The sequence below is a fragment of the Candoia aspera genome, chromosome 1 (assembly GCF_035149785.1).
Source record: "Candoia aspera isolate rCanAsp1 chromosome 1, rCanAsp1.hap2, whole genome shotgun sequence".
NCBI lineage: Eukaryota > Metazoa > Chordata > Lepidosauria > Squamata > Boidae > Candoia > Candoia aspera.
In genome coordinates, this window is record NC_086153.1 from 94,605,561 (window position 1) to 94,628,802 (window position 23,242).

Sequence of the window (23,242 nt, forward strand, 5' to 3'; positions counted from 1 at the left end):
TGGGCATGCTCTGGATCCCTTTTGGATCAGGTTACTTGCAGGTCTGTGGGCATGCTCTGGATCCCTTTTGCAAAAAAATGTCATATAGTGGGACCCAGGAGATGTACATTTTCTGTTGCCACACCTGTATCCTCCCCCCAAGATATAGATGGCCCTGACCCTATTGGCCTTCCAGAAGGCAGTGAAGACTTTTTTTTTTTCCTTGAGGTGATACGGCCAGGTTGTTAGCAGAGCCCAATATGTGTGCTTTGGTGCTATGAGCTGGTCATGAGGTGCCTCAGTTATTGTACTGTATTACAATTATTTTTACTAGTATTTTGTCTCTTTTTATATTGTTTATAATATGTTTTTAATGTATTGTTTCTTAGCAGCCTAGAATTGTTTAAGGTGCGTAATTTTTTCCTTTTGGTCTTGTATGATAATTTTTAAGCCAATCCCTATGTCTGAAAAATCCATACAACTAAGGATAGGACCAAATCATAGGAGTTAATGTTCCAACTCCTTAATTGCAATTCCAACTAGGCTATAATAACAAAGTTTTATTATACATTCTCTGAACTGTCCAGTATACACGAAGCAATTTGGTTTTTTTATATTAACCTTATATTAAGATCATAGGAAGCTAATATTATGTTAGTTAAAACAGCCCTCCATCCATTTATCAAAATGGGACATTGTGATTTGTTCCAGAGTTTCTATAGATGATGAGTATGAATTTCATTAACTTTCTTCAGCATCTCATACAAAAAGGCTTAGGAGCCACAATTATTTCCTTCCAAACCTCCAACTATTGTGGTATTTCAGAACCAGTTTTAACATCTAGAACAAATAGACTAAATAACAAATGCTTAATTTATTTAATTTATGCACCTTCTTCCTGACTCTGAATGACTCTGGGTGGCTCACAATATAACAACAACAAAAATTCAGTTCAATTCAATTCAAAACAATAAAAAAACAAACCTAACAAAAGCAATTAAGTTGAATAAACTGCCAAGAAGCAAACTCAGGTGAATCAAATTCATATTTTAATTCTATAAAAGTTTCAGAAACAGTTTCTCAGAATTGAGTAATTTAAAATAATAAGCCTGTTAATAATAAAGTCTCACACTCTGCCCTCTATAATTATGCCATTACTATTTACAGAATTTATAATGCAGTCAAGAGATTCTAGAGCTAGATTAAAAAGAAAGGGAGAAAAAGGAATCTTTGGTTTCTACCTCAAAATAAATATAACCGAGGATAGGCTACACCATTAAGAATCTCCCTTGATTTAGGAGTTGAATCAATGGCATAGTCCAAAATATGACACTTTGATAAACTCAAAATGGAGATTGTTAGGGAGGAAAAGAAAAAAAAATGAAAATAATCTTCAATGTAAGTAGAAACCAACCTCAGATACATCTGCATACAAAATGCTTGGGTGGGGAAGCTTTTTTTTACAAGTTGTTCGTCTTTGGGAAGAACATGAGTCTCCTGTTATCTTTTTTTAACTTAACTAAAACCTGTCTCTGCTTAGTTGGAAATCTCAGTCTGTTAATGTTTCATATTACAAAAGAGGCTGCTATTAATATGAGAAATAAAAAACCAACAAGGAAAAAAGGCACATACCCTTTTTATCCATACGGTATCTGCACCATATTGAAAGACCAAGCCAAAAGACATGAGAAGAATAGAGAAAAAATAGTGATGTAATTAAAAATTAAATCTATAACCCTAATTGGCTGTAGTCAAACATTGTGTAATATGTCCCTGCTACTCCCTCACAAATACATAAACTAATCAGGAGATTGTTAGGGAGGGAAAGAAAAAAATAATGAAAATAATAATCTTCAATGATTTAGTGAAGAAGAAAAAGCTTAGTGAAGAAGAAAAAGCAAAGAAAGAGAAATCACAGGAAGAAAAAGGGTTAGAATAAAGTTATGGGGGGGAAATCCCGTATTTCCCAGTAGGCAAGTCTATAATTACAAGCCAGTGGTAACAAAGTTTTAGCAGCCAGGATACAAGTAAGCATAATAGTAAAACATATGAAAACAAAATTTTCTTTTCCAACAGGAACTTAAAAATGCAATATATTTTTCAGCTTCCATGTGATTATAAAATTATTTCTGAGTACTATTTTGAAATTTCAAAACAAAGATGACTAAAAACTAGGGATTTTCTCCCTCTCTGATTACACCAAAGAAGCTCAATAGCACAGGAAAGATGTTCAATAATGCCAGGTGTATAGGTCAAGAGAAACATCTTTACTACTTCATCAGGATTTTCATAAAAGCAGTATCCCTGGCTATTCTTACACTTGAGAGAGAATGTAGTCTGAATCCCTCAGGAGCAAGTTCAGTCCTTTTTTTCTTGCTTAAATAGTAGACTTTTGAAAAACACCAGGGCATTTCCCTTTATTGTTTGAGCTTTTAGAATTACCAAAATGTTTGTAACCAACTATCAGGTAATGATGTAACAGTTTTTTGGCATGTCTGTGCCAAGTGTGTTTCTACTCCAGTATGTTTTGATAGTTTTCACAAATGCAAAGACTGGAAGCTATTACATTTGAAAATGGACACTCCTTCAGTGGGAATAATGCAATATTCAAGGTCAGATGTTTGAAATGGATGGGATTCAAACCAGTGCTACTCCTTGCAAAGACTGGGCATGCCTAGAAACAAAATACTGACTTAGATAGATCATGGTCTGAGTACCAAGGCATATGTTGTCATAATAACAACACCACAAAATAACATAAAATTGTTTTTTCTGTTTCCTTTCTAAATATTTGCAGAGGTTTGACTCCAGCACAGGCAGATTCCCAATTCATAGAAAATGCCAAGCGACTATCCATGTATGGAGTGGATTTACACCATGCTAAGGTATTAGTCAGCATTTCTATGGAAAATAAAATTTCATTTAGAAAATGTGGTAGACTCATGTACTTAAAAATCCCAAGTGTGCAATATGTAAGATCTTGTTGTTTGTGAGGAAAAGAAGACAGTGTTGTTGCTGGCACCAAATCAATCTGATGGGAGATTTGATTAGAGTACAGGAAGTAGATATAGTATGTGTTACAGTTCCTGGCAGATGTGTGAATCAATCTAAATCCACCCTGTATCAGTGCTATAGTTTTTCATGTATTTTATTTCCTCTGCAAGGAAGATAGGGAAATTAAAATTTGGAGAATAATTTGAAATCCATGGGAGATATTTTTAACATTTCAATTGCATATACATTATTTCATGCACGTTTAGGCTTGTTTTAAGCAAGAGCAGTGTCTTCTGAGCAGCATTCTACTGCTGTGTTCTCCCCAATACAATTTCTCCGTGCCAACATGCACAAGCAAATACAGAATTGCTGCTTCTTCCATGGTCATACTACTGGGGAAAAGCACCTTCCCCCAGTGCTGCTGCTTCTGTAGCCAGCTTTGTGGTAGGTGGGAAGAGAGAAGTGATGCTATTTCCACACAACACCATTTCTGGTCCCAAGACTCTGTAAACTGGCTGTGGGGTTGCCTTTACCACTGCAGGTTTTTGAATACAGAGATCAGGTAGGGAACACTAAGATGCCCATCAGTGCTTTCTTTCTAGCTGACTAGCTGGAGAAGGTTCCACCTAATCAGAGCCTTTGCCCAAGTTGTTGCAAATCCTGGGATAGCAAAACTCTTCTTCCATCCCCTCCTCGCTCCACAAAGATAACACATTGCAAGCCTAAGTATCCAGAACTTTGATCTGCCTTTGGGCATTTGCAAAAAGAAGAAAAGAAAAGAAAAATCCAAGTGCTTGCCCCAGAAGGATACTTTGTGAAGCTGCCAAGCTGCTATTCACCTAATGCATTTTAAAAGACCATTATTAACTGTGATAATGAATGGCTATCATGCTGACAGTTTTGCAACTAGAAACTTTTCCATACAGTTATAATCATGACTGCATGTTGCTGCAGTTGCTAGAATGGAGAAGATGGGGAAGTAGTGAACATTCTAGAATGATCTGGAAAAGTAAGTGGGGTGAAAATTCCCCACAGCATGTATTCTACAGAACATTTAGGGTATAGGAGTTTGTCTATGTTTGCATTTTCCCCTGAAATCTCATCTATAAAAATATTTTCTTGTGAAGAACTTGGGTTGTCCCGTGCTTCAGTTTTGAAGCAAGATGAGTCTCCTGTGGTAATAGGAAGACTACTAGCCAAATATTTGGATAGTTATGATTTGAAACATTAGGCAGACTATTACATGCTACAAAATTGAATGGATTAGGCAATAGGTTGCTGATTGTTGATCATTGAAGCCTTTGTTTTTTTTCCTTTCATATGTTGGATTTCTATCTTCTGTGTACTCTTTTGATATTCAGCTAGTATTTCCAACTTTATACAACAGTCCAATAACATTTATCATTCTGCAGTATTTCATTCATTATTGACCATCTATCCTTCCACTTTTGAAGTCTTTTCTTAGATTCTAATATTGTTGCTCAGCTAAATTTCCATGCTTGTCATTTAGATAATCTTCTGTACTCTCCTGCTGTCCCATTGTCTGTCTATCTGCCTGTGTGTATTCCTACTGTAATCATGTTGAAATTGCTTTCATTCTTAATTTGATAGGATTCTGAAGGTGTGGACATCATGTTGGGGGTTTGTGCCAATGGGCTCCTCATTTACAAAGACAGGCTCAGAATAAACCGGTTTGCCTGGCCCAAAATTTTGAAGATTTCTTATAAACGCAGTAATTTCTATATTAAAATCAGACCGACTGAAGTAAGTATTTGGTTATCATGATTCACTTGTCAGAAATTGTATGAATACATGTCAGGTGGTTCAACAGTTCATGTTGTGATTAAACTGGATACATGTCTGCCTGGTAAAGTTGTTTTTTTTAAAATCACGCTAGATCCATAGTGCAAAGCAGCCATAGCTACTCACACGCTTGGTTCAGCTGCTGCATGGCTCTCCCGAGATGTTTTCTATATTGAATATGCTTTAAAAAGTTGATATTTCTCTAGCACTTTGCTTTCTTGTTGTTTCACTTTTCAGAATCAAACTTGATCAGATCCATTAGTAATGAACAATAAGAGATTTTTTAAGGCATTTGATGTTCACAAATAATTCATGAGCAATTAAAAAGATTCCAACTATCATTTTAAAAAATTGTTGTCCTACAAACTAATTAGTATGAAATCTAATCAATTGTAGACTTGCTATTTGATAACTTACCCATATGTATACTGTACGCAAGTCATTAAATCAGTGCGAAGTTTAATTATACAAAAATGAATGCACATTTTTGCCTGAACATTAAATATAATAGGCAGTGGACAAAGAAACAAATGTTATTTTTCATTTTGCCAGACTAGTTCCTACTTTGCAGCAGTTTTGTTTTCTGTAGCAATAGTTTTTCTGTATGTTGAATGTTATGGAAAAGACTTCCAAGAAAGCCCTTATCTTGTCACCTATATTTACATTATGTTGTCTTCGGATTGTAGTCTCAGAGTATAACTTGAGGCCTTTGAGCCTTTGGTTTAGAATTGTAAATTAAATTGTGTTCTAAGATGGTGATAGTGATGGTGATGGTGATTTTTACCCCGTCTTTTTAACTCAAGGCAGCAAACATACCTAATACTCCTGCCTCCTATTTTCCCTACAACAACAACCCTGTGAGGTGGGTTGGGCTGAGAGTGAATGGCCCAAGGTCACCCAGCCGGCTTTCATGCCTAAGGGTAGTCTGGAACTCACAGCCTCCTGGTTTCTAGGCCAGCACCTTAACCATTGCACCAAGTGACTGAAAATGATTACATGAAGTTTAAGGGTAAATGAAATCAAATGCCTGTCTACATAGAAATTAATCCCACTGGTTTCAGTATGACTTCCTGTCTGATATATACAATATGTATAACTGGAGCTGTAATCTTTTTATTTTTTAAATAAAATTTAGTTTATATATGAACTGTAATAAAAATGAATATATTTTTCTACAACATTTATAATGCTTATTGAAGGAAAACAATGTATGAAAAATTTGTCAGTAGAATCCCTGGAACCAACCAGTAAAGCCCTTCAAAACTGTTATTTATATACATTGAGTTTTTTTTCCCTTTATTTTCCTCCAAATATTTATTAGTGTCTGTAATTCAGGGCAGTAATGAAAATTAATCATAATAGGAAGACATACAATATTTAAAATGAGAGCTAAAAGTTGCTAGCTGAAACAGTTTCCAAAAATTATATTAATTTGATTGTGTGAATTTTTTTCAGCTGGAACAGTTTGAGAGTACTATTGGCTTTAAGCTGCCAAATCACAGGGCTGCGAAAAGATTATGGAAGGTTTGTGTGGAGCATCATACCTTTTATAGGTAAAACATATATTTCTAATTTGTGCGTTATGGGATTTCCATGGCTTTTGTCTTTTTGAGGAAAAAGCAACTTTGAGACATGGTTTTGGGTATGAAAAGCCTCCTGGGAAAAATGGATGAGTTTCCTTTTACCCTGAGACAAAAATACACATTCTTTATAACTGCCTTTCAGTTGTGCATGCCCCACATTGTTTGATTTGGCCCTAATTTATGCACTTGATCTACAGTGTATTTACAGTGTAAAATCCTTTGTTTTGCTAAATGATAATCAACCTGCCTTATTAAAAAATAACAAAACAAAGGGACCCTTAATTTTCTTCCTCAAGCTATATGCTAGATTATTCTCCTAAAATATTGTTATGATACAATAAATAGTGATTTGCTGGTTTCTTCAGTAATCTGTAATATGATATAGTATGTTCAGTCATGGTTATTATGTCTGCAAAATGTTTATTGATAGGTACCTGTGGCATCTGTAGACTAGTAGAAATAGACAGCAGGTATTTTTTTTTATAAAGCTTTATTAATTTTTTCAACATATGCATAAAATACATAAAAATTAAGAAGAATGAAACAAAGAATACTACAAGAAAAAACAACTAAAAAAGTGCAAAAATATTATATGGTGGCTTCTGACTTTCTACAACAAATACATATGAAACTCATTATCAATCTCTTATTCTAATTTAAACTAAGATAAACATTTCTATAAAGCGTTTCCATCCCTATATAACATTCTTCTCTAAAACAAACTCTCTCCCCCTTAAAAAAATAAAAAACCTTTTCTAACATAATTACTCATCTAATAAGCAAATACTCAAATATTATCCTACTTCACTAAAATTTTACTCCTAAAACAAAAAATAAATTATCTACATTTGGTTAATGTCCTTTTACCCAAGGTAAAATCATTATCTTCAGCAAAGGATTGTTATCTTCAGCAAAGGATTGTTACCTTGTCGTGGTGCTGGAGCTTGAGCACCTCAATGATGCCATGAGCTAAACTGTGAAGGGCAACCCAAGACGGGAAGGTCATGACAGAGAGGTCAGACTAAATGCGATCCCTGGGGAAGGTAATGGCAACCCACCCCAGTATTCTTGCCGTGAAAACTAAATGGATCAGTACAACCAGAGATATGTCGGTATACCATCGGAAGATGAGACCCCCAGGTCGGAAGATGGTCAAAACGCTACTGGGGAGGAACAGAGGATGAGTTCAACTAGCCCCAGACGTGATGACGCAGCTAGCTCAAAGCCGAAAGGACGGCTCGCGGCCGATGGTAGTGGCGGTGAACGGCGAATCCAATGTTCTACGGATCAACACACCATTGGAACCTGGAATGTAAGATCTATGAGCCAGGGCAAATTGGATGTGGTTATTGGTGAGATGTCAAGATTAAAGATCGACATTTTGGGCGTCAGTGAACTGAAATGGACTGGAATGGGCCACTTCACATCAAATGACCACCAGATCTACTACTGTGGACAAGAGAACCACAGAAGAAAGGGAGTAGCCTTCATAATTAATAGTAAAGTGGCTAAAGCAGTGCTTGGATACAATCCAAAAAACGATAGAATGATCTCAATTCGAATTCAGGGCAAGCCATCTAACATCACAGTGATCCAAATATACGCCCCAACCACAGATGCTGAAGAAGCTGAAGTAGAGCAGTTCTATGAGGATCTGCAGCACCTACTGGACAACACGCCTAAAAGAGATGTTATTTTCATCACGGGAGACTGGAATGCTAAGGTGGGCAGTCAAATGACACCTGGAATTACAGGTAAGCATGGCCTGGGAGAACAAAATGAAGCAGGACATAGGCTGATAGAATTTTGCCAAGACAACTCACTCTGCATAACAAACACTCTCTTCCAACAACCTAAGAGATGGCTTTATACATGGACTTCACCAGATGGACAACACCGAAATCAGATTGACTACATCCTTTGCAGCCAAAGGTGGTGGACATCTATACAGTCGGTAAAAACAAGACCTGGAGCTGACTGTAGTTCAGATCACGAACTTCTTCTTGCACAATTTAGGATCAGACTCAAGAGATTAGGGAAGACCCACAGATCAGCTAGATATGAGCTCACTAATATTCCTAAGGAAGATGCAGTGGAGGTGAAGAATCGATTTAAGGAACTGGACTTAGTAGATAGGGTCCCAGAAGAACTATGGACAGAAGTTCGCAACATTGTTCAGGAGGCGGCAACAAAATACATCCCAAAGAAAGAGAAAACCAAGAAGGCAAAATGGCTGTCTGCTGAGACACTAGAAGTAGCCCAAGAAAGAAGGAAAGCAAAAGGCAACAGTGATAGGGGGAGATATGCCCAATTAAATGCAAAATTCCAGAGGTTAGCCAGAAGAGATGAGGAATTATTTTTAAACAAGCAATGCGTGGAAGTGGAAGAAGACAATAGAATAGGAAGGACAAGAGACCTCTTCCAGAAAATAAGAAACATTGGAGGTAAATTCCAGGCAAAAATGGGTATGACCAAAAACAAAGATGGCAAGGACCTAACAGAAGAAGAGGTCAAGAAAAGGTGGCAAGAATATATGGAAGACCTGTATAGGAAGGATAACAATATCAGGGATAGCTTTGACAGTGTGGTCAGTTTGCTAGAGCCAGACATCCTGAAGAGTGAGGTTGAATGGGCCTTAAGAAGCATTGCTAATAACAAGGCAGCAGGAGACAATGGCATCCCAGCTGAACTGTTCAAAATCTTGCAAGGTGATGCTGTCAAGGTAATGCATGCTATATGCCAGCAAATTTGGAAAACACAAGAATGGCCGTCAGATTGGAAAAAAATCAACTTATATCCCCATACCAAAAAAGGGAAACACTAAAGAATGTTCAAACTATCGAACAGTGGCACTCATTTCACATGCCAGTAAGGTATTGCTCAAGATCCTGCAAGGTAGACTTCAGCAATTCATGGAGCGAGAATTGCCAGATGTACAAGCTGGGTACAGAAAAGGCAGAGGAACTAGGGACCAAATTGCCAATATCTGCTGGATAATGGAAAAAGCCAGGGAGTTTCAGAAAAACATCTATTTCTGTTTTATTGACTATTCTAAAGCCTTTGACTGTGTGGACCATAACAAATTGTGGCAAGTTCTTAGTGGTATGGGGATACCAAGTCATCTTGTCTGCCTCCTGAAGAATCTGTATAACGACCAAGTAGCAACAGTAAGAACAGACCACGGAACAACGGACTGGTTTACGATTGGGAAAGGAGTACGGCAGGGCTGTATACTCTCACCCTACCTATTCAACTTGTACGCAGAACACATAATGCGACAAGCTGGGCTTGAGGAATCCAAGGCTGGAGTTAAAATCTCTGGAAGAAACATTAACAATCTCAGATATGCAGATGATACCACTTTGATGGCTGAAAGCGAAGAGGAATTGAGGAGCCTTATGATGAAAGTGAAAGAAGAAAGTGCAAAAGCTGGCTTGCAGCCAAACCTCAAAAAAACCAAGATTATGGCAATCAGCTTGATTGATAACTGGCAAATAGAGGGAGTAAATGTAGAAGCAGTGAAAGACTTTGTATTTCTAGGTGCGAAGTTTACTGCAGATGCTGACTGCAGTCAGGAAATCAGAAGATGCTTAATCCTTGGGAGAAGAGCAATGACAAATCTCAATAAATAGTGAAGAGCAGAGACATCACACTGACAACAAAGGCCCACATAGTTAAAGCAATGGTGTTCCCCGTAGTAACATATGGCTGCGAGAGCTGGACCATAAGGAAGGCTGAGCGAAGGAAGATCGATGCTTTTGAACTGTGGTGTTGGAGGAAAATTCTGAGAGTGCCTTGGACTGCAAGAAGATCAAACCAGTCCATCCTCCAGGAAATAAAGCCAGACTGCTCACTTGAGGGAATGATATTAAAGGCAAAACTGAAATACTTTGGCCACATAATGAGAAGGCAGGACACCCTGGAGAAGATGCTGATGCTAGGGAGAGTGGAGGGCAAAAGGAAGAGGGGCCGACCAAGGGCAAGGTGGATGGATGATATTCTAGAGGTGACGGACTCATCCCTGGGGGAGCTGGGGGTGTTGAGGACCGACAGGAAGCTCTGGCGTGGGCTGGTCCATGAAGTCACGAAGAGTCGGAAGCGACTAAACGAATAAACAACAAAATCATTATCCCCAAAACAAAAACATCAGTCTAAACCTTTAAGAGACCATCCTGATAAACATATTTAAACAATTACTTGACTTGAAAATAGACTAAGGCATTTACATATATCAATATTTCAGACAAAGCTTTCCCCTTACAAGTCTCAAATTAAGCAGCCAACCTTGATTCTTGATCCCGATTTTTTGGGAACACAGGAACACAGCCAATCAACCCTCTCCCTTTGGGGCCGAAACTCTTCTTTCTTCAGAATTAAAGTTAACTCTCCACAGTCCAATTTTTCTCCCTTCACTTTTTGACTTGGAAACGTTAATCCTCATTTTCTCCTTTAAAGAAGGAGCACTACCCTCAAAGTAGTTTTCACTCTTGTCTTCTTTTTCAAGTTGTTGGTAGGCTTTAGACTCCACAAGTTCTAAGAAACGATCCAGGGTTTGGGTGAGGTCAAGACAGAGTTCTTCAGAGATCGCTTTCATTTCTTCCATGTCTCTCCACAGTGCATTATCAGGAGAAGAAAGATGTCAACAAAAGCCGTTCTCACAGGAAAGCATAGGCATATAGGTCAAAATTTAACTCCTCAGATTCAACGAAGTAGATAAATCTTTTATAATCCTCAAAACACTAAGAAAATGGCAACAAAACAGCAAAAATCTTTAAATCCCAATATTAGAATTTAAATATTAAAAAGGCCAACTTTCCAAATTAGTGAATTCCAAAAATAATGAAAATCACCAAGAGCTTCACATTTCTTTGTTGCAAAAGGCCTCTCTTTGGTAACAAATAAACAATACCACCACCAACAAAAACCCTTGGTGTTTTAGAAATGGGGTGGCAAGATTTAGTGTCTATTTTACTGCTTTAGTGCAGCCCTGAACTTGATGACATCTGCACCTCCCAGCATTCTCAATCACTGATTGATCGCAGGGACTCGGTTCTGTGACCCCCCCCCCCCACCGCAAGAAAATGCTGTCCAGAGAACAAAAGGGATGATTTCCTGGATTCTCCTTACCCAGAGAATTCTCCAGGCTGCAGGGACCCAGAGAATGCTGCGCCATTGGTGCTGCTTAAAAAAGTAGTACCACTCAGTCTGCCATTCCCCACAGGTAGCCCAGAAATAGACTGCAGGTATTAAGTAGACAGCTCATTGAGTCAATCAATAGAATGAAAGTGTTCTGGTGAAAATAGAATTTTGTTTTGAATCCTAATACTCCCCCCTCCATCTGTAGCCACATGTTATTCGAGATTTTTTGCCTTCAGTATGGTTGATTCTCTTTGTTCTCTTTGACTCCTTTGATAAAACTGTAGGCTATAATAACTTGCCAATGGTAACATAGAATATTAATTTTGTTAGAGGGGAACCCAGCACAGAAAGAAGTTTGAGTGAAAACAACAGGCCTTATTTTTCCAGTTTGCCCTACAGACAGAAAATGCCACCACTGTTCATTGGCTTTTTGAGCTGCAAAACACATCTACTTTTTCTTTCCAGTGATTGCTTCAGGGTCAGCTAGTGGACCCAAGGACTGGATTTATACCAGGCTTCTTTTTCCTTCTACTAGGAATTCATTTTTACCTGCTTCTGGTTTTCTAACTTCAAAATACTAATTTGTCCAAAATCCTTTTATTTTTAATTCATAATTAAAATTTTTCACATAGACACCAGATAGCCTGCTTGCAATTTAAATCATTTGGATTAGATTATTCTCTTTGTGGAGGACTGCCCTTATATATGATCAAGAACTTCTAAGTACAAAATGCAACACATATGTTTGTAGGAGCTAAGTGCTTTCATCATGTTAAGCCTATTTGCTACATCTGTTCTACAGGAGTTAGATTGTTTTCATTCTAATTTAAGGAGCTAGTTTTAGCCTTTAAAACCTTAAGTGGTTTAAGACAAGGTTATCTGAAGAGCATGTGTATCCATATCAAACTGCCCAGCATATGGGGCTCTGTTTTCATTAATTCCTGAAAATCTTTTCACGTGGGAGGAGAATTGAATGGTGCTGTGTGATTGTAACTCACAGGTGTGTGCAGACAGAACACGATACCTGCATTTTGTATTTTGTTGATTAGAGTCTCATTCTGTTATATTTAAAACCCTACTCATGGTAGCAGAAAATACTGGGAACTTGAGAGCATTAATGCTAAAGACTTTATATTCAAACTTTATACAAGAATAATCCAGAAATCAAACAAAACTTTAGTAGAGGTGGAAGATAGAAAAAAACCTAACAATATGAAAAAAGAAAATGAAGTACACAAAATGCAGGAAATTTATTATCATGTGTTAATATCTTCTGGCATCACCATTTTAATTGTTCTAGAATGATTTTCTTCCATTTGGAAACATTGGTAATCTTTTATTGGAAAAAAGCAAAGCCCTGCAAGGAATGCCTTGGTATGGAGGAGAAATTGATGCTCTTGATCAGGCTTTAATGGATCTAATAAATCATTTATTTCACTTTTTGTTTTTTATCAGGCAATTTTTATATCTGCTGTACTATACTTCCATATTACTTGAATTCTGGATTGCACAGATGTTCTTACGAGATTGCAAATATTTTTTCCAAATTGCCCATTTTGTGCCCAGATCCACATTTTTAACAGTATAAAAGATGTTGGATTAGTCTTTAGTGTGACAGGTAGTCCTCATTTAGTGACCACAATTGAAACCGACAACTCCATCGCTAAGCAAAGTGGTTGCTAAGTGGGAAATCATGTCACTATGACTGTGCTTTCCTTTTCCCCACTCCCCCACCTTTTGGAATGGTCACCTCAGTGGTGCTGGGATAGCCAGCTCAAAACTGACAAAACTAATCAATTTCACACCTTCAGCTTTTGTTTTGTCCTAACCATTCCTCCACCCTTTGGAATGCTCACCCTAGCACTGGGATAATTAGCAAGAAGGGAATTAATGTTTGCATTTACATTCATTGGAGAGGAAGAGATTACAAGAGAGAAAGCAGGCACACAGTGGGGAATACACATTGAAAGCAATGCACTGCTGCCGGCAGCCAAGAGCGCACTACACAAACAGCTTGGTGTATTGCCCATTATGTGCCTGCTTACTCTCTTGTAATCCCTTCCTCTCCAATCTCTCCACTCTTCAAGGAGGGGAAACCGGTCAGGCATAGGAGAGATGGCCTATAGAAATTGCTTGTTTTTTCTCCCCACCCTCTCACAGAGCAGAGAGATTTGGAGAGGAAGGATTACAAGAGAGTAAGCAGGCACACAATGGGGAATAGTAGCATGCTCATGGCTGCCAGCACCAGTGCATTACTTTTGATGTGTATTGCCCATTATGTGCCTGCTTTCTCTCTTGTAATCCCTTCCTCTCCAATCTCTCTGCTCTGCAAGAGGGGAAAAAAGCAAACAGGTCATGCACAGGATCACATGAATGAGGGATGCTGCAACGGTTGTAAATGCATGCATTGGTCATGAAGTTATTTTTTCAGCACTGTTGTAACTTTGCACAGTCACTGAACAAGGCAGTTGGTAAGCGAGGTTTATCTGTATTCAATCTAGTGACTGACCAATGCTAAGGATTATGACTCTGAGAAATCTGCATATCAGTTCTACTCTGTGTCTAAACAATGTTTTTCTATGAAGATAATTAATATGAGGAGTAAGCTTAGTGACACTAGTTCGCAATCTACCCCTAGAAACTGCTCTCCAGACAATATATAAAGAAATGTTCATAACAGGAGTCTTATTGCTACAACATATTAGTTTTCTAGTTGCTGTTGAATTACAACTTCCAGCATACCACATCTTTGGCTGGCTGGGGCTGCTGAGAGTTGTATTTTAGCAGCATCTGAAGATTTCAGGTTTCATACCCCTGAATTAAACTTGTTTGGTCCTGGATGATATAAAGAATGACTTTCCATGAGGCAGTAATTAGCAAGCAGAAACTTGCATACTGTACTTTGAACATGTGAGTGAGCAGACGATAAATGTAAAAACATTTTTTTTTAAAAAATTGTGACATTTTCACAATATCTTATATAGCCAAACACCTGAGCAGCTTTCATCCTAGCTCTGAACAGGAAAAAAGCATGTTTCTAAAAGTGCCCAATTGTGCTGTTCCTGCTATTTTATATTATCTATTACAACAGATGTCACTATGCAGATAACCCTAAGAAATTCAAATCCTGATTTAAGAATAATAAATTCATAGTCCCTGTAAGAGAAAAGCAAGCTGGAAAATGGTCTACTAGGCTATTGTAATGAATTCACTAGGCATTTGGAACATAAAATCACTCATATTCACTTGGAATTGGACACCAGCTGGGCAAATCCAGCTGAGATAACAGAAGGCTTATTTGTGGAGTTATCTGGGATTGCTTTCAGCCTATGAATGCTAAGAAAATAAGACAAGGTAATCTGTGTTGTTAGCTTTGCCACCTGTGGATTAGATATTTGCCCTACCTGGTTGGTGAAAGCAGCCAGGGAACTGCTAAGAACTGGATGTAGACAGTGGTAAATGCCTTCCATCTTGAAAGAAGTGATGGTAACATGCCCTCCTTAAGTAATCATCACCCAATCCAGCTATTTTAGGCAACTGTTGACTGGGTACTTGGACTACAACTTCAGAGAGCCCTGGATGAAATAGATTGTTTGGATTTTATTTAGTTAGGATTCAGGCTTGGGTGGAGAACCAAAACAGTATTGGTTGTTCTTGTTGATATTTGGCAGAACGAGGAAAGAGGAAGTACAATTATCCTGGTCCCCCTGGACCTCTTAATAGCCTTTCATTCCATGGATCATGTTGACTTTTTGGACCAGTAGCAAGGGTTGGAAGGGGGGGGGCACTGGTCTTAGCTGACTATCCTCCTTCCTGAGTGTCTGGTTCTCGTTGGGGGTAGGTGGAAAGAGATTGCATTCTCAGCCACTGTGTTATGGGGTACTAATGGGTCATTTATTTATAGAATTTGTATTCCTGCCCACCTTGAATAATGTGGGTGACTTAAAACAGCAGCAACAAAACAAAATTTTATTTATTCATTTATTCATTTATTCATCCATTCATTCATTTGTTCATTCATTTATTTAATTTGTATAGCCACCCATCTCACATTTATGACTCTGGGTGGCTCACATAGTTAAAAACAACTGAAGAACACAACCAATAGACAAAATACAGGAAAACAGTGAAAACCTAACAACCCTTAAAATCAAATAAAAAACCTAATTAAAAACAAAAAACAAAAAAGTGGGCAAGTACAAGTCATGGATTAATCGGTATAACCATCTAGCAGGCTCCAAACCATAACCGGATCCCCAGGCCCATTGACACAACCATGTTTTTAGAGCCTTTTGAAAGGCAACCAGAGTTGGGGCCAATCTAACCTCCAAGGGGGTGACATTCCAAAAGATGGGCAATGTGGCAGAAAAGGCTCTCCTCCTGAGTCCTGTCAGATGACACTCCTTAACTGATGAGGCCCATTAACATGCCCTTTTTGCTGGACCTGATGGGATGGGTAGATGTAACCAGGGAGAGGCAGTCCCTCAGCCCAGATCCAGGCCATGTACGGCTTTATAAGTTATTACCAGCACCTTGAATTGAACCTGAAAGCAGACAATGCAGTTTGTGGAGCAGAGGTTTAATAAGCACTGAACAAGGAGCATATATTCTCTGCCACTGCATTTTGCACCAACTGAAACTTCTGGATGCTCTTCTAGGGCAGCCCCATGTACAGTGTGTTACAGTAATCCATTTGGGAGGTGACCAGGGCCTCAGTGACTGAGAGTAGAGCCTCCCAGTCCAGGAACAGGTGCAACTGGTGCATAACACGAAGCTACGCAAAGGTCCTCCTGGCCATGACTGCCACCTGCTCTTCAAGCAGGAATCCTGAGTTCAGAAGGATCCCCAAATTGTCTGGGGTAGTGCAACACATCAGCTCCAAAGATGGTAAGTCCCCAGAACCCGAAGGCCCCAAAACCCAAAGCCACTCAGCCTTGCTAGGGTTAAGCTGAAGCCTGTTGTTCCCCATCCAAACCCCCGCAGCCTCCAAACACTAAGAAAGGACAGCAACAGCATCACTTAATTTACCAGGGGCAGAGTTATACAACTGAGTATCATCAACATACTGATGATACCTCACCCCACGGTGATGGATGACCTCTCCCAGCAGCTTCATGTAGATGTTAAACAGGAACGGACAAAGCACCGAACCCTGTGGGATCCCGCAAAGCATGGGCCAAGGGCAGGACTTCTCACTCCCAAACCAAACCGAATGGAACTGGCCCTGGAGGAAGGAGAACCAGCATAATACAGTGCCGTCCACCCACAATCCCCATAGCCAGTCCAGAAGGATGCCATGGTCAGTGGTATTGAAAGATGCAGAGAGGTCAAGAAGAGCAAGAATGGATGCACTACCCCCATGCCACTCACGCTAGAGGTCATCCAAAAGCGTGACCAATGCCGTTACAAATATTAATCAGCAATAAACAGCAGTTTGATCCTCTTCCCCCTACTATTTAAATTTCCATGAAGCCAGTGGAAGAGATAATTTTCTGTTATTGAATGTGGTATCATCAATCTGATGATGATTTCCAAGTACTATATAAATCTACTCTCAAGGGAGGGTGGCTGATAGGGTCTGGATGGGAAGTGTAGACTGAATCCCACAAAAATAGAGTGGCTATGGATTTAGAAGTTCATTGATAGTCTATCTTTGACTCTGATGGGGTAGTACTCCTCTCAATGAAGCTGTCCTGAAATACAGGGATCCTCCTGGACTCTTTGCTCCCACTTGAACAATAGATGGAGACAATGGCCAGAAAGGCTTTACACAATTATATTGTGTGCCAGTTGTGGCCTTTTTTGGATCAAGAGGCTTTACACAGCGTCACGCATGGCCTTGTGTCTTCACAGCAGGATTATTGCAATGCGCTTTCATGGGATTACCTTTGAAGATCATCCTTGAAGTTTCAGATGGTGCAATTATGGCAGTTCTGAGGTTCACCCATATAACATCATCATCACAGGATTTGCTCTGGCTGCCAGTTAGGGTGCTGGTTGTCACCTTTAAATCTTTATATGGTTCAGGGCTGGGCTACCTCTGTGGCTGCCTTCTCTGAGTTGAATCTGGCCATCTACTGCAAGGAGGGAGTGTGGGCTTCTTGAGAGTCCTACTGTGGAGGGAATGCATCTCCAGGGAGCCCAGGCTCAAGTATACTCAGTGATGACCCTCTTCCTTTGAAACAGCTTACTCCCAAGATATCTGGACCACCCCATCCTTATTACATTAATGGAGTGCCATAACATGATTCTTCAGAAATGCATTTTGGGACTAGTAAGATCATGCTGCCCCCAAATGTTGGCCCATTAGTTTAATTATTATTGTATTTATTATTGTTTTTTTATTTTATTGTATTAATATTATAACATGCTCAGAATGTTCTGATATGGAGCAGCATGTAAGTTATAATAATTACGACAATAACAATTTTCACATTCATGTGCTCCTTAGATACCAACAGATAAGCAAAATCAATCTCTGTGTGAGAGAGGAGGGTGGAACAAAAATACTCTGTTTTGTTACTGGCATTCATTTCAGTTGAAATCACACAGAGATTTTATGCAGGTGTCTTTGAAATAAATAGAAATTCATATTATGACTGCCAACAAATGATATATATTCATGGTTTGTTTCTAAGGAGCTGGTAGGCAAAAGAATGTAGCAGTTCCAACTGTCATTAATGTGAGTTGCTTAGCCTGGGAGTAAGTGTCAACTTCCCTCACAAAGGTTAGGGTTAGAGTTAGCACCTTTATTTTCATTCTTCACTTGATTACCTTTTATACATTTGAATCAAGTCCTTCTAGAAATTTTCTCTGTAATACTAAAATAGCCTTGTATTTAAGTCCTAACATTCTTCCTGTAACAACAAGAAATTGTATATAAGCAAATAAGGAGTGTGGTAGAGGAGGAACACTTTGAACACTGTCTATCCTCTGAAGTATGAAGATTGCCATTGTTACATATGCAGAAAGGGAATATTAAGAAGCTATATTCAGAAATGTATAGACTCTGGTTTATAATTTCTAGAAATCAGTTGGTATGATATATAAAAGAGGTACAACGTTTGGTGACTACCATGTTATAGTCTGGAAGTGACCTTGTTCACTTTTTGTGGTTGTAGACTTGTATCACCAGAACAGCCTCCAAAAGCCAAATTTCTGACCCTGGGTTCCAAGTTCCGTTACAGTGGACGCACCCAAGCACAGACCCGGCAGGCTAGCAATCTCATAGACAGACCTGCCCCATACTTTGAACGGACGTCAAGCAAACGAATTTCCAGGAGTCTTGATGGTGGTAAGAATTGGACAGAAACCAGTGATTTCCTTATTTATTACCTGTAAAAGAATCTTACATATTGGTATGATGGTAACCCTGTTTGTCTTTTAGCTTTCATGTAGTTAGTATATTTTTCACAAATCCTGCCAAACCTGTTCTTTAAGATGGACATGCTATTTTTTTTCAGTATAATGGATTGGATTGGTTTAAAAAAAACATACTGAAGAAACTGTTCCATAGAAGTTGCCACTGGCTCCTCTTTCAAAACAATGTGGCTATCAAACCACTTGTCCTTGGTTTGTTTATGGTTAAGTGTCTCATCCAAATACAAGGAGGATAGACCAATTCAAAACTAATTGGAGAATATAGCCTGGGTTAAGTGATCTGTATCCTATGTATGGACAATACGGTTAACCAAACTTACCACAGACAAGTAGTTTACAAGCTGCCATTTGAGTGAGGAGCCATTAGGCATGGACTAGTGCATTTGGCAGTAAATCAGAAGCTTAGGTGAAGGTGATGTTTGCCTGGCCCTCTGTGTTATTAATCTGTAGAGCAGTTTTCACCCTTATGCATGCACAAATATGCAAAAACAGGACAGTTATAAACATTGCCACTAATAGTCCTAATAGTCATAAAGCATGGTGGTTTATATTTGCATTATACATCTATAAAATGTATCTAGTAATATTTGTTGTAATGTAACATTTACTTATAGACAAATTCAAACATTTTATTAATGTAATTCTATCTGTCTTACTGTGTTTTATTCCCCCCTTTGCAAAACTTCATTGACATGTCATATATCCTCAAACTATGTGGTTTCATACTCCCCTAAAATGATAAACTCCATCCCGCATGAATAAAACTAATTATCCAATAGAAGCAAATAATTGTAGCTCAGGGTTGAATTGTGGAGTCCCTGGTGCTCTCTGATCCTGGTTGTTTGCTTGCACATATTTCATTACCTGACTAGGTAACATCAACAGTGCACTGATGATGTTACCTAGTTGGGTAATGAAACATCTGCAAGCCACAGAACTAATTATTTCATTGGTGTTAATGTTGGGCAAGAAAGAAGCATACTGCTTTTTGTAATTAAATTTTAATTTCTATATCATAATCTATATCAGTTTTGTAGGACAGCAGCTGCCTTGTTCAGGCTTGCACAGGCAAAATGAAGAGCAAAGCCCAGAGTGGCAGTGCTCCCAGTGCTTCCATGCAAGACTAATCAGGTTTATAAAAAAATATGACCCCCTACAGTTGCTCTTAACTCCCAGGGGCTCTAAATCCACAGGGTGAAAACCCTGATGTACCCATTTATCCTGATGGAATGTTTGTTTGTTTGTTTTTAAAGGAAACAAGTTAGAATTTATCTGAAAACTAATAGGGGTTTAAATATATTTTTGTAGCTCCAGTAGGTATTGTAGACCACAGCCTGCTAAAAGACTTTCCTGTTGTTGCTGGTGAGAAGACCCTTGAAGCAGCCGGACACCTCAAGTTAAAAGATGAGGAAGGCAGAGATGTGGATGGAGGCATTGCTAAAATGCCACAATTAGAAGATGGAAAGGTATGATTGTTGAAGACAGTCAATTTTGTAGAAATAATAGGTTCTGGAAAAATATTAAACTAGAGTGCTTATATAGTGGAGATATACTGTAGCTTCAAATTCTGTGGCTGTTTTTATGACTGTATTACCTGTCTACATTGGAGAAGATGTGGACTGGTGCACTGACTGGCATAACACTTTGAGATCAGATTATGATCTATCTCTTAGGATGCTAAACCATTGAGTAACTGTTGAGATAGTGGATGTTTGTACTTTAACAATTAAACATTCACATTTCTAAATATTTAACTGCTTTGTAAGACTGAATTTTAAAAACTGGACATTTCTTGAGATCTATAATTAGAAGCTTTACGTGACCTTGTGCTGCTTTCTCCCCTTCTGCTAAAGCTTTGAATGTCTGTCTGTTTCCGTTTACACTACTCTTTACAGACAACAAAAAGCTGGTTGAGACGGTATAATCCAAATGTTTGGATTGTATGTTGTTTACGTAATTAGATAACAAATGGGGCTTATAAATGTTTATACATCCATAATCTAATGGTACTACTTATCCTACTTTTGAGTAAAAATTCTCACTAACAGATTTCTCTCTCCCCCTCCTCCATGCTTTCCTTCTGCCTATAAATATACATTTATATTATGGTCATATCTATATCTGTGATTAGACTTTCTCTACCACCATACTCCTCCCATTTTGCTTCTCCTCACCCCCATCTTCAGTCTGTATTTATACATTTATTTATCAGTTTTCACCTTTCATTCATTCATTCCTTGTCATCCCATTCCTCAAACTTACTTGATATTCATGAAATGGACATGCTTTTAGGTATTTTAGAGCATATAACCTTAGTAAATCTGTATAGAGAGCATGAACCATAGTTCTTTGGCTGAAAAGCCAGAATGTAACAGAAATGAAGATAAATCATTCACCAACTAGTAGCTTGTAATCCATGGAATGGTGAAAGATCATTTTCTTCCTCTTGCAATAGACAGAGAAACCGATAAAATTACTGAAAATGAAGATGCTATGTCTAGTTTTCTATTTAGTTTGAGAAAATGGTTTTCTTTAGTTTCCCTTCATGGCTTGATATGGATAGCTGGGTTGGATTCCCTACGTTTCCAGAGGTTTGCATCTCCTTCCTCCCAGTTGGTCTTCAGAAATGTCTTTCTTCTCCTTCATTCATTGGTTCATTCATTCATTCCTCATTATTTGTGCTGTTTCTACCTACTTTCTGACCAGTTCCTCTTTCACTCACATTGTCCCTTCCTGTCCTTTTGTTACATTGCAACATGGAGCCTAAAGCAACTTCTCTGAGTGTCTTTAATGGCACTACTCTAACAGACAAAGCAAAGGAAGAGAAGGTGTGTAACTCTGTTGCCTAACTGTCTTTTGTATGCAGATTTGCTTGCACATATTTAGAGGTAATTCATACTTCCAGAATGAGGCCAATGTGGCTGTTTGTTTAATGTCATCTATTGATGTATAACTGTCTATATTAATTCTATATGAATTAAAAAGTAGATATATAGTATGATCTACTTGATACTATTCTTAAAGAGAAGTTTTAGAACACAAGCTACATTAAAATATTTTCTAGTATGTTAAGAATATCCCAAATCAAGTGAAAAATTGCACTGCCAAAAACTGACCATCCGTTTTCAGAAGTGCAATCTTAGAGTACTGGAGGGTCTCAGATTGCACACCACTGAAATAGATAAAACCCTTTCGTTTTACCTTTGCTTCATGCTTATAGCAATCAAGTCCATACAAACTTATGTACGGAGGTGCTATTCTTACAGAATGTCTCTTCCAAAACAGACTAGGTCAAAGCATTCCCAGAAGTGAAACATACAACCTGCCAAGCAAGCAGCTGGCCTTTAGACACAGTATTCTGTAAATTATTTAGCATTCCTTAGTTATTTGAGAAATATTTTAACTCGTTTCCTTTAATATATGTTCTCTCCCCCTTCTTTTAGATATTTCTGCCACTTTCTTTTAGATACTGCTGTCTAGTTTTGACAAATACTCAAAAGGCTTTGTTCAGATGTAACAATAAGCAGTTGTGTATTATGATTAGAATAAGGCTTTATACAATGCAAGTTTGTATGTTATCCCTTCCTCCAGTGTAGCTGTGAGGAGGAGACTGGAAATGTTTATTTTCGCTAATAATAAACCACAGACCTGAACACAGTCTTAGTTGGGGTTTGCTGATACAAACATACTTTAAAGCAAGTTCTGTGAAACTCTCTTTTGTCCATAAATCATTTTTAAAACCAGTTTGGTGAATTGTTCAACAGTGGCAACAACTCAGTAATTCAGCAGCTAATTCTGATTTTCTTTTTGTCATGCCATAGCAAAGCTGCCTGTGACCTTTGGAAGGTTTAGCTGTGGCTTCTAGAGTTTTCCAAATGTTGTTAGAACTTATTAAGCATATTGAAGAGCAAACATATTAAATACACTTATATTTAATTAAATGTTAATGAAACAAATCAACATTATTTTTTAAAATCATGAATCCATCCTTTATTTTTCAGAGTGTGGCCTCTAGCATGCCACTCAAAGGTCAAATATTACCCTTGGCCCAGAAAAAGAACTGGGAGAATGGTCCTGAATTCTGTATATAGTACATTTAAAGCCCTGTGTTGGAACTGTAATTCAGTGTTAATCAGAATGTGAAACAATATTACTGGGGTTTGGGGAGGGGAATTTAACTTTGGGGGAAAAAATTAGAATTGAAGCCAGAGTTTACCAGAGGTCACATAAATATACATCTCTTTGATATGGGCAAATGTTAAACATGTTAATCCTGTTGAAGACAACTTGTCTTTAGTTGTATTTGGCATTATGTTTGAATAATATTTCATAAGTGAGAAGGACATGGCTTTCTGTGCTGCCTC

At 38.2% G+C, this 23,242-nt stretch overlaps 1 protein-coding gene across 8 annotated transcripts in view; it reads left to right on the top strand.

Moving 5' to 3' along the window:
* The window catches only part of EPB41L2 (erythrocyte membrane protein band 4.1 like 2), a 113,868-nt gene that overhangs the window by 65,829 nt on the left and 24,797 nt on the right, over positions 1–23,242 (top strand). For all 8 annotated transcript variants that reach the window (XM_063310029.1, XM_063310012.1, XM_063310038.1 and 5 more), the window contains exons 8-12: positions 2,777–2,864; positions 4,585–4,737; positions 6,232–6,329; positions 18,620–18,792; positions 20,187–20,344. In XM_063310029.1, the coding sequence (XP_063166099.1) occupies positions 2,777–2,864; positions 4,585–4,737; positions 6,232–6,329; positions 18,620–18,792; positions 20,187–20,344 (670 nt within the window). The remainder of the gene's footprint in view (positions 1–2,776; positions 2,865–4,584; positions 4,738–6,231; positions 6,330–18,619; positions 18,793–20,186; positions 20,345–23,242) is intronic.